Genomic DNA, 12,321 nt, shown 5'->3' with positions numbered 1-12,321 from the left:
TCTGACATTCCACGCTCCGATCCGTAGAACGCCAGTTTTCTTTCTCCTGATAACAACATCCTCTTGGGTAGTCCCCGCCCGGAGATCCGAATGGGGGACTATTTTACCTCCGGAATATTTTACCCAAGAGGACGCCATCATCATTTAATCGTACAGTAAAGCTGCATGCCCTCGGGAAAAATTACGGCTGTACTTTCCCCTTGCTTTCAGCCGTTCGCAGTACCAGCACAGCAAGGCTGTTTTGGTTATTGTTACAAGGCCAGATCAGTCAATCATCCAGACTGTTGCCCTTGCAACTACTGAAAAGGCTGCTGCCCCTCTTCAGGAACCACAAGTTTGTCTGGCCTCTCAAGAGATATCCCTCCGTTGTGGTTGCACCTACGGTACGGCTATCTGTATCGCTGAGGCACGCAAGCCTCCCCACCAACGGCAAGGTCCAAGGTTCATGGGGGGAGGAATATTTACAAGGTCATTTATAAATATTGTGAAAACCAATGGTCCCGTAACACTCCCTTGTGGCACGCCAGAGGTTATTTTAACGTGTAGACGTCTCTGCATTGAGAACAATGTGGTGTCACCGCCAGACTCCACACTTACTAGGTGGTAGCCTTTAAATCGGCCGCGGTCCGGTAGTATACGTCGGACCCGCGTGTCACCACTATCAGTGATTGCAGACCGAGCGCCGCCACACGGAAGGTCTAGAGGGACTTCCTAGCACTCGCCCCAGTTGTACAGCCGACTTTGGTAGCGATGGTTCACTGACAAATTACGCTCTCATTTGCCGAGACGATATTTAGCATAGCTTTCAGCTACGTCATTTGCTACGACCTAGCAAGGCGCCAGTATCATTTGCTATTTATCTTATGATGCATGTACCGTCAGACCGATGTTCACCAATTATGGATTAAAGTTAAGTATTCCAGAAGCTACGTACCTTTTTTGCTAGTCTCTATTCCTTTAACTGTTCCAGACCTCATGCCAGCCTGCGTGAGATTAAACGCGTGCCTTTCGGCTTCCTCTCATAGTGGCTTGGCTGTCTTGCCAAGTTACAATAAACAATATGCAGTGTTCCGTTTGTTAAAAACCCTTCAGTCCAGTCACACATCCGGTCTGATATTCTGTAGGCTCTTACTTTGTTTATCAGGCGACAGTGCGGAACTGTATCGAAATGCTTCCGGAAGTCAAGGAAAATGGCATCTAGCTGGGAGCCTGTATCTAATATTTTCTGGGTCTTATGAACAAATAAAGCGAGCTGGGTCTCACACGATCGCTGTTTCCGGAATCCATGTTGATTCCTACAGAGTAGATACAGTGTCTCCAGAAATGACATGATACCCGAGCAAAAAACATGTTCTAAAATTCTACAACAGATCGACGTCAGAGATATAGGCCTATACTTTTGCGCATCTACTCGACGATCCATCCTTCGAAAACTGTAACTATCTGTGCCCTTTGCCAATCATTTGGAACCTTCCGTTCCTCTATAGACTTGCGGTACACGGCTGTCACAAAGGTTTTTTCCATAAAGACATTGACCGTGTTGTTTCACAATGGGATAAACGTATTAACAGTTATGGCGATTACTTTTTAGGATTCCGCACCTCAGTTGGTGAAAAACGAAAACTTACGGTGACGCTTGGTTCTCCGTCCGTCTGTCTGTCTCTCTCACTGATAAGAAACTCTTATCTCAGGAATAGATGGGCGTATCATGTTGAAATTTCTGTCACATACTAAGGCCTGTAGGCCCTTGGCGGTGTAATAAATGTAAGCTTGTAAGTGAATGCAACAGAAACGTAAGGCCATTTATGTCACATATTTCCAAACTCGCAAACTCACTCATTAAGACCAACAGGGTACTTCCCGTTGATCCACAATGGCGAAATTTGGCAAGAAGTAAGGTATCACAGTACAAGTAAAGGAAAATTTCCAAAAAAATTGCAATTTGTCATTATGTCATACGAAAAAATTTCTTACACCATTTGTTATCTGACGTCAAACTTGAAATTAAAACAATCGGTAGTTCTGCATGTAGGATGACTGAGTCGCATAAGTAAAAGTCAAACATCAGGAAAGGAATGACTTTATTGATCATACGACGCTTTCGGACTTCATCCATCGTCTGATATCCAAGGTGCTCTTTGTTTCACATTCAACTTGAAACGTCATATCTACGTGCAGTAATCGCTGCTGGATATGTGAAGATAGATACATTTAAAAACGAGTCATATGAGTGATAAAGTCATTCCATGCCTGACGTTTTACTTTCATCATTTAGATTCAGTGAGCTTGAATGGAGAACTGTTGATAATTACATTCATGGTCGCCTGTTTTCTGGATGACTTTATGTCACATTTATATGACTGAAACCGAAAGATTCTCGAAAGTCTTGTAATCCCTGGGACAGATATCGTGTCAGTATTAAAGCCGATAATAGGCAAAAATAGTGAAGATCCTCGATTCCCGGAATGGATGAAATGTCTGTACACTTAATTAAGTCTGCTCGGAACCCTCAGTACGCGATCTATGTCTCGTTTTCATTTCGTTGTTCTTTACATGTTATGTAACATAAGTTGATTTAACATGACAGTTAATGTATGATAAAACGTTCCAGTTAACGTAACCGAGATGAAGGTATATATGAGCCACTAGGTCCGTTACTAATAATTTTCTGGTAAGTTCAAGCAGCAGTCCCCTTGTAGCATCATTACTTAGTATTAAATCTTGTTGCTGGTTTTTATGAATATTATCAGCTGGAAATCGGTGCTGTGGTCTTCTCCCTATTTTTCGCCTGTAGACGTTACATTGACTGATGAGTCATAAAAATTGGCCACTGTCCCCACAATTGCGAGCACTTGACACTGTACCGAAAGCTTACTGCGTGATTTAATCAAGTAGGTACAAACTGCAGAAAACGATTCCTAAGAGGACAAGGAGCAAAAATATCTGGTGAGCACATGGCGGGATATGCGTTCCAAGGGAGGTAAGCCCATTTGAAGCTGGAGATAAAAGATTTGACAGTAAATGGATCCAAACCAGCCGACCACATGCAACAAAAGATAGTTTTAATGAACCTTCGAGCATGGTTTCGACGTCTTTAACCCTCCTTCTTCAAAAATACATGTAACCTGAAGACAATTTAACAACAGTAACAACAAACCCAGAAACATACACAAAATTAAAATCCTTAAATAAAACCAATCAGGAAAGCAAGGCAAGTAGACCGTGCGCATAGATCTAAATATGTTTGCGGCATAAACGGCCAATAAGGTAAAATGCATTGAGAGGCTGGGTGAGTGAGAGAACTATTAGAAATATAGACTATTAAATTACTCTACGGTAAAGTAAAATATGCCATCTTTTATAAAAATCCTTATAAGACCGCTGGTATACTATCTTACATGCAGGAATCAAGTTAATACGTGAACAAGTTGTGATAAACCTACGTTAGCATTGAAAGAGATTAGTGCATGGGTCACCGTATAGTGAAAAAAAAAACAATGACAATAGTGGGTAAAAACAATGGCTTAACAAAATACAATACGGGACATATGAACACGCATACACAGATAATGTATATTAGAATTTGGAGAAATGAGCAATTCTCAAAGGCTACTGGTAACCGCATGAAAATTTAAGCATAATATAGGTTTGAATCCATCAAAAAACTATCAGAAAGCAAGATGCAGTTTATCAGTCAAGTCCAGCATGTCTAATAACGTGTACAATGATGTCCGCTGACAGCATATTTTCATTCTACGGTGTCATGTCGATTCATTGTTTGTTTTTCCAATGCCATATTTTAGAGCTAAATTTTATTAGTTTGCTTATGTTGTATGATGGATGTGATAGTCGCATCATTTTGGGGGATCTAGCCTCTGTATGACGTGGAATTTTGACAAGTATGTTTTCGGGCTTGTAATTATTGTTGTTACATTGTCTTCAGGTTACACGTACTTCTTAAGATGACGGGCTTATATCCGTCGAAATCACGGTCAAAGCTTGAGTGAAACCATCTTTTGTTGCACCCGGCTGGCTGCGCTGGATTCATTTACTGATCTCCAACCGTTGCTAAAGAGCAGCCATGGTAAAAATATTGAAGACCTGACAGCGTATGCTTCAGTGATTGAAAATACACGTGAGAACACATCAGATAAGTGGAAATTTCTCTCTCTACTAGTGGTTTAGCTTCACACTTAAGAGGGCAGTGAGCTGGAGCACCACCACATTAGCCCTCGCACCACCAAAGACACGTTTTCGCGCACAGTAGACAGGATCACCGGCAGGCAGTCCAAATATACCCAGCCAAAGAGGCGTTTTGGAAAGAATGACTGGTCTCACGATGCAGACACCAATAAATCTGGCCCATACATTGGACATATGCTGTTGACTCGCTGATACCACACTATGGGGATTCTCTGTAGCCCACAGATGGGTACAGTGAGTTGACGATATCGCATCTCGTAGAGGTAGCTCCTCTGTGAATAGGATGGATGACAGAAATTCCAGCAAGGTGGAGGCCTATGCTACACTCCCCGACAAAAACAATGCCGAGGGGCAAGCCCGTAGGTAATAAGGATTGCAAGCGTTGTGAGTGATGCGGATAGTGTCAGTTGTCGTGGAGAATGTTCCAGACAGTCGTCTACCGTACCGCTTGCTGGAGGGACATCTGCCTGTTGCTGAATCAGGGGTCTCTGTCAATGATCTTCTATCTCCTCCTTCTAGTTGGTATACCATCCTTGGAAAGCGCTTTTGTTCGGACGACCTCTTTGCGCTTTATCCTCTGAGGGATCATTGTTTGCAGTTTACACCTATTATCATAATTTCACTATATAAGGGTAGCAGGACGAATGGAGAATCATTCTAGCGATGATTCGAGCCGCAGAGGTGGAGATCTCTTGACATAATCGATTTGGACAAAAGGGAGATTGCTATGGCCTGGCTCCTGGTAACGGAACCGTGAAGCTGATCGGCTGTTCACATTCTGCTGTCGTGAGCATCTGTCAAAAGTGACTGAAGGGCTGTGAAACCGCGAGTAGGTGACAAGGATTTAACATCCACGCCTCGTCACAGGTGATGGAGTTCGGAGGCTCGCCCATCTGTAAAGTGTGAGAGGTAGCGGTCTGGGCAACTCTGATAACAGAATATAATACTTGTGCACAACTGTGTCGGACCACACAGGTGAACATGTTAACCCAACGACATCGTCACTTAAGACTGCAGTGAAGTCGGGATCATCGTGCTTGGACCATGGTTCAATGGAAATATGCCACTTAAAGGGATGAATCATATGTCTTGTTACACCAGATCGATGGTCGTTTTAAGGCTACTCAGCAGTGTAAGGCGCTAAGATAGGAGGCCAGTGTGGAATGTATTGTGGTGTAGAGACATTTACGCGGGCTTCACGGGCATGAGGCAGTAATCGAAGACACCACGACAGCTTTGGATGTTACCGTGGACCACTTGTATCCATCTATGCTTGATTTCTACTTCGACACCAGTGGTATCTTCAGGGTGCATAATTGTCCATGTCACAAGGCTAGAAACCTGCTGCAATGGTTGGAGGCCTTTGCCACCAAATCCGCCTGGTTTGAATCTGATGGAACGCATCTGCGGCACCATTGGGCGCCAGCGCCGCACCCACGAACCACTGGCGAGTAATTTACGGGGATTGCGTGACATGTGCGTAGACTTCTGGTGCCATATACCTCTGAAAACCTATCAAGCTCTTGCACCACACAGAATCGCTGCTGTAATGCGTTCCGAAGGTCGAACTTCACTCTGTAAAGTAGGTGATCAGAATGTTGATGCTCAATATTGTGCGAATGAATACTGAAATAGTTTCTGTAATCAATTCAGGTGATGACTTCTGCCCATGCAAGTATTAAAACTAGTTTTGTATATCTTTGTCCCCACTCCAGATAAATTTGACATACAAAATGAAAGGAAAAAATATTTGAAAAATCATTTGTGACTAAGGGCTTAAATTAGTTACAGTGATATCTAAATTCACCAGCTCTCTCTCTAGTTTATCCACTTCCGTATCAGAGTGGCCAGAGCAGTTGTCTATCATGTGGGGGACATGTGTTCGATTCCTGGTACTGCCAGAGATATTTCCTTGGGTGGCGGACTGGTACGGTGTGCACTCAGCCTATCTGACGAACAACAGCTGGGATGGCGGGTGCCGACCCCATGCGTCTCTATAGTGTATCGAATGACGCAATCGGCAGCGGACGACACAGTGGTCGGTTGGCCCGATTGGTCTGTTGAGGGCCCGAACGCAGAATTTTATCTTTTTACTCTTCCTAGATTAAAACAGTGCTAATAGAAATTAATGTAAAGTGACAAACATTTGACTACTTGTAGAGCTTATGCAACGTTTAAAATTTGCTGTTGATCGATGCGGATTGTTGTTGGCATTTGACAGACATAGTTAAAGTGGATTAGGTTTATCATAAAGTGTTCAGAGTATCACAATTTCTTGCGCAGCAAAACAATCTGCGGAAAGCTAATACCTTGGACTAACTGCTGCGTAGGGTATGGAGGGTCATACCTGATAAGGGCGTAAAATCCTGAAATTTCATATCACCTGCGGGCGTCACGTGAAGAAATAAACTGAGCACACATCTCTCCGATTCAACAGTTAGAGACCTAGAGTAGTTTATGGAAAAATGAAACGTGAATAGTCTGAATGAAATACAGATTATAGAAGGTGCAAATGTAATCGCCTCACAATATAGCTGAGAGATACAAGCGTTGAGAGATCAACTGGTACCTAAATAACATTGAAAACATTACTGAGCTTTCAGATATTGTCGATCTTCAGAGTTAACTAACGAGAGTACGCACGCGCAGACATACACGGGCACACACGCACGCAAGCGCGCGCGAACGGCAATATTATCATGGGCGTCTCCATTGTCGCAGAGCTGCAGCTTGACTGTGTGTGTGTGTGTGTGTGTGTGTGTGTGTGTGTGTGTGTGTGTGTGTCTGTGGGTGTTTTACTCAGCACTGAAGAAGGACATTGTGGGAAATCTCAGTAAAGGTTTATTTCTGTTTTATGTATCTGTCTATCGTTCAGCGCCTCGACCATAATGTGAGTGGTTATTTTTTCTCCATCTGTTCTTTGTAGAGTGTTGACAGAACGCTACCGCGGTACGCAAACGGAACAACAAACAAGTGGCATCTCCAGCCACTAGTATATCGACGAACTCTTGCACTAATCATATCATGATCACTGACTAGCTAATAATGAAATTCTACAGCTATAACAGCAGGTTCTAGTATCGTTAAATTAGCAACAGTTTCACAGTCTACAATAGCGTGTGACCAGTTCCTGGAAGAAGGTGTCAGCAATGAGACCGAAACGTCACTTCAGAAGAAGCTACAAATATCCAAGAACTTCTAACATAAATTTGCAACGATCACGAAAGCCTATTCCTTATGTAACATCATGGAGGAAAACAGTTCCTATTCTAGGAAATATTCATGAGAACAGTCGTTGCTGTTTTCCCAGGTTTTCCTTGACCTCACACAGCTTGCAAAGTGAAGTAAAAAAATTGTCACAATGAATGGCTTAAATGTTTCTTTAAGTGCGATGTAACTGAATATTACGGTTAATTATGGTGTTAAGACTACTTACGTTCTCTGGGAACCAAGGCGTGACGAAAGGCATCTGGAAGGTGTTGCTGTAAGAGTGCAGCGTGTCGAAGGAGTCCGGGCTGACGGCTCCGACCAGGGAGAACACGCCCCGAGAGAACTGGCTGCAGACTGCAACAAACAGACACGCCTAGGCTCTCAACTGGGTACAACTCGCTGCGGGTGCAGCAACAAAAGGGTTTCCTAACATATGCTGGTAGCAAATTAGAAACTTCTTCGGAAAGGAACTGACAATTATAATTCTATATCCTAATGTTTCTGGTGGACATGGAGAAGATTGAAGAGAATTGTGACAAAGACCCGTAGAATCAAAAAGGATAAAGGACAAACTTACGCTTTATGTACTATACTGTTCATTAAAGAGCGTTTGTAGTACAACACTCTTCAAAGGAGTCCCATCTTCCGGTATCATACCACTTGTAGGCATACTGTAATATCACAGCGCACCAACCTGTACTTGCTCTCCTTTCAGGGCACAGTGACTCTTAGACTCGTGTGTGGACTTGTTGTGGACAGAACGTGTTTAGTCGGATCGCCATGCCTTTCAGAACGGGAACCATTTCGCTTGCAAATAACTGGGTAGATAGCCGGCCGCAGTGGCCGTGCGGTTCTAGGCGCTACAGTCTGGAACCGCGAAACCGGTACGGTCGCAGGTTCGAATCCTGCCTCGGGCATGGATGTGTGTGATGTCCTTAGGTTAGTTAGGTTTAAGTAGTTCTAAGTTCTAGGGGACTGATGACCTCAGAAGTTGAGTCCCATAGTGCTCAGAGCCATTTGAACCATTTTGAACTGGGTAGATACTTCACATTAGCAGTCGTATATACTTCTACGTCATTGCTTCTTAGTTAAAGTATCTGTAAGTTATTATGAACCTGTGTACTCTCCATGATTGGTTGTCGTATCACTGGGGCAACAGTCATCCGTACCATGAGAGTTACTGAATCAAAAGATGAATGCGCTCGATGAACATTCTGTTTGAGAAATTATACAATACTTAGGTTCGTGTATTTTGTCAGACGTTCAGCACCAAACTACATCCTGAAACAGATACTCATAGGTAGTGTGGCTTTAGCGCTTCTGGACCAATGACTTATGATTTATGTCTTGTCTGCTAGAGGTGCTAGTGTCTCCATAAACATTTTTCACTGCTCGCCCTTTTACTATACCCTCCCCCCTCCTCTGGAGGCTGTGTGTGTTGTTATCTGGTGTTTATTCAAAATATAATTTATGAATCTGGGAAGGTATCCTACTGATTTGAGGGCTTATGCTGGTGTTACTTAGAATCTAGTTTATTATCAAATTAATTATCCTAATCACTATTCTTTATTACCTCAGATGGCCTCTATATTTATGCCACCCTTATCCTAATTATCAATATACACTCCTCGAAATGGAAAAAAGAACACATTGACACCGGCGTGTCAGACCCACCATACTTGCTCCGGACACTGCGAGAGGGCTGTACAAGCAATGATCACACGCACGGCACAGCGGACACACCAGGAACCGCGGTGTTGGCCGTCGAATGGCGTTAGCTGCGCAGCATTTGTGCACCGCCGCCGTCAGTGTCAGCCAGTTTGCCGTGGCATACGGAGCTCCATCGCAGTCTTTAACACTGGTAGCATGCCGCGACAGCGTGGACGTGAACCGTATGTGCAGTTGACGGACTTTGAGCGAGGGCGTATAGTGGGCATGCGGGAGGCCGGGTGGACCTACCGCCGAATTGCTCAACACGTGGGGCGTGAGGTCTCCACAGTACATCGATGTTGTCGCCAGTGGTCGGCGGAAGGTGCACGTGCCAGTCGGCCTGGGATCGGACCGCAGCGACGCATGGATGCGCGCCAAGACCGTAGGATCCTACGCAGTGCCGTAGGGGACCGCACCGCCACTTCCCAGCAAATTAGGGACACTGTTGCTCCTGGGGTATCGGCGAGGACCATTCGCAACCGTCTCCATGAAGCTGGGCTACGGTCCCGCACACCGTTAGGCCGTCTTCCGCTCACGCCCCAACATCGTGCAGCCCGCCTCCAGTGGTGTCGCGACAGGCGTGAATGGAGGGACGAATGGAGACGTGTCGTCTTCAGCGATGAGAGTCGCTTCTGCCTTGGTGCCAATGATGGTCGTATGCGTGTTTGGCGCCGTGCAGGTGAGCGCCACAATCAGGACTGCATACGACCGAGGCACACAGGGCCAACACCCGGCATCATGGTGTGGGGAGCGATCTCCTACACTGGCCGTACACCACTGGTGATCGTCGAGGGGACACTGAATAGTGCACGGTACATCCAAACCGTCATCGAACCCATCGTTCTACCATTCCTAGACCGGCAAGGGAACTTGCTGTTCCAACAGGACAATGCACGTCCGCATGTATCCCGTGCCACCCAACGTGCTCTAGAAGGTGTAAGTCAACTACCCTGGTCAGCAAGATCTCCGGATCTGTCCCCCATTGAGCATGTTTGGGACTGGATGAAGCGTCGTCTCACGCGGTCTGCACGTCCAGCACGAACGCTGGTCCAACTGAGGCGCCAGGTGGAAATGGCATGGCAAGCCGTTCCACAGGACTACATCCAGCATCTCTACGATCGTCTCCATGGGAGAATAGCAGCCTGCATTGCTGCGAAATGTGGATATACATTGTACTAGTGCCGACATTGTGCATGCTCTGTTGCCTGTGTCTATGTGCCTGTGGTTCTGTCAGTGTGATCATGTGATGTATCTGACCCCAGGAATGTGTCAATAAAGTTTCCCCTTCCTGGGACAATGAATTCACGGTGTTCTTATTTCAATTTCCAGGAGTGTATATGGCCTGATATTGTTACCAAAATCAAAATATGGCTGCCTGAGATACGTCTGACGCTATGGTGTCACCGTGTACATAGATTAGTGCAAAAACGGCAAGAAATTAAAAAAAATTGAGTAAGATAGCTTGCATATTACGTGTCCTTTCTTAAAGAATATTTTGGAATATTTTGATGCAATGTAACACGTCAGACTGTCTAAAAGAATGTGAGTAACTGTTTTAAATAATGTACACTCCTGGTACATAGCGATTGCACTGCGGAGGCTTTGGGATTCAGTTTTTCTTTAGAAAAGTACACTCTTGCTACGCGGCAATTACACTATGGAGTTGCAGAGTCCTGTTTTTAAACAAAATACGCAGACAACCACCTTGATTCCAGGTTTATCAACTACCTCTACTTCCTGCCCCCCCCCCCCCCCCCCCCCGCCCCAATATGCGTACAGAAGTATATATGACTTTGTGAGGGACTCTACAGCAGATTCATATTATGTGGTTGAGAGCGCAACGGCTGAATACGTGTGCCTATCGCACTGTGCAAAGCAGGGAGCTGCTGTCTGCAGCCTGAATAAACACGTTAAGTGCCCCAATCCACCCAGAACAGTGATCCAGGAAAAAATAACTGTCTTCGATCATACTGAAAGCCCCTGCCATCATGTGGTTCGGCCGCTGTACCAAGGGCGTGGGCACAGACATCCACATTGTGCTGTTCCACGAGTTACCTCTTATTGTCATACTGTCTTTGCACATTATTACAATGAAATGACAAGTAAATAATGCTGGAAATTGTGGCTCTGCTGATGGAATCATAGTTGCACACTGTACACAACCAGAGAGTCTCTGGCTTTAATCATTATCATGTGTGCTATGGTAAAATTCATCTTTTTTTCAACACACCTAGTGTTCAGTACCTACTGAACGACTACATATTACAGAGCTCCGTATCAGTAACTAATCATGAGCTGCAGAGCATTTTATTTTAGCACAGCAGAGGTGGCAATAGAGTGTGCAAAGATACTTCAAGAGTTTGGCAATATGAATGTGTTTAACACATGTACTGGCAATTTTTTTCCCACGTGGATTCCAGAGTGGAATATGGTTGATCTAATTATCAGTTTTAACTAGAGGTAATGTGTGTCTCCTCGCATTTGGATAGTGCGTTCACTGTGTGATCAAAAGTACCCGAACACCCCCAAAAACATACGTTTTTCATATTAGGTGCATTGTCCTGCCACCTACTGACAGGTGCTCCATATCAGCGACCTCAGTAGACATCGTGAGTGAGCAGAATGCAGCGCTCCTTGGAACTCACGGACTTCGAACGTGGTCAGGTGATTGCCTGTCACTTGTGTCATACGTCTGTGCGCGAGACTTCCACACTCCTAAACTGACCGCCGACTGTTGGAGAGTGTCGTGATGTGTGATAGGCAGATACCTATCCAGACCATCACACAGGAATTCCAAACTACATCAGAATTCATTGCAAGTACTATGACTGGCGGGAGGTGTCCAAACTTGGATTTCATGGTCGAGCGGCTGCTCAAAAGCCACACATCACGCCTATAAATGACAAGCGATGCCTCGCTTGGTGTAAGGAGCGTAAAAATAGGACGATTGAACAGTGGAGAAGCGTTGTCTGGAGTGACGAATCACGGTACACAATGTGGCGATCCGATGGCAGGGTGTGGGTATGGCGAATGCCCGGTGAACGTCATCTGACAGCGTGTGTAGTGCCAACAGTACAAAAAAAAAAAAAAAAAAAAAAATTAAAAAAAAAATACAGTTCAAATGGCTCTGAGCACTATAGGACTTAACTTCTGAGGCCATCAGTCCCCTAGAACTTAGAACTACTTAAACTGAAGTAC

The 12,321-nt window shown here is 44.8% G+C and overlaps 1 protein-coding gene across 1 annotated transcript in view; it reads right to left on the bottom strand.

The window, feature by feature from the left end:
- Positions 1–12,321, bottom strand: part of LOC126480895 (glutamate receptor 1-like) — a 1,132,174-nt gene that overhangs the window by 554,426 nt on the left and 565,427 nt on the right. The window contains exon 3 of the mRNA XM_050104292.1: positions 7,640–7,767. Within this exon, the coding sequence (XP_049960249.1) occupies positions 7,640–7,672 (33 nt within the window). The 5' untranslated portion in view covers positions 7,673–7,767. The remainder of the gene's footprint in view (positions 1–7,639; positions 7,768–12,321) is intronic.

This window comes from Schistocerca serialis, chromosome 5, assembly GCF_023864345.2.
Source record: "Schistocerca serialis cubense isolate TAMUIC-IGC-003099 chromosome 5, iqSchSeri2.2, whole genome shotgun sequence".
NCBI classification, from domain to species: Eukaryota; Metazoa; Arthropoda; class Insecta; order Orthoptera; family Acrididae; genus Schistocerca; species Schistocerca serialis.
This window is presented reverse-complemented; position numbering and strand designations above follow the sequence as displayed.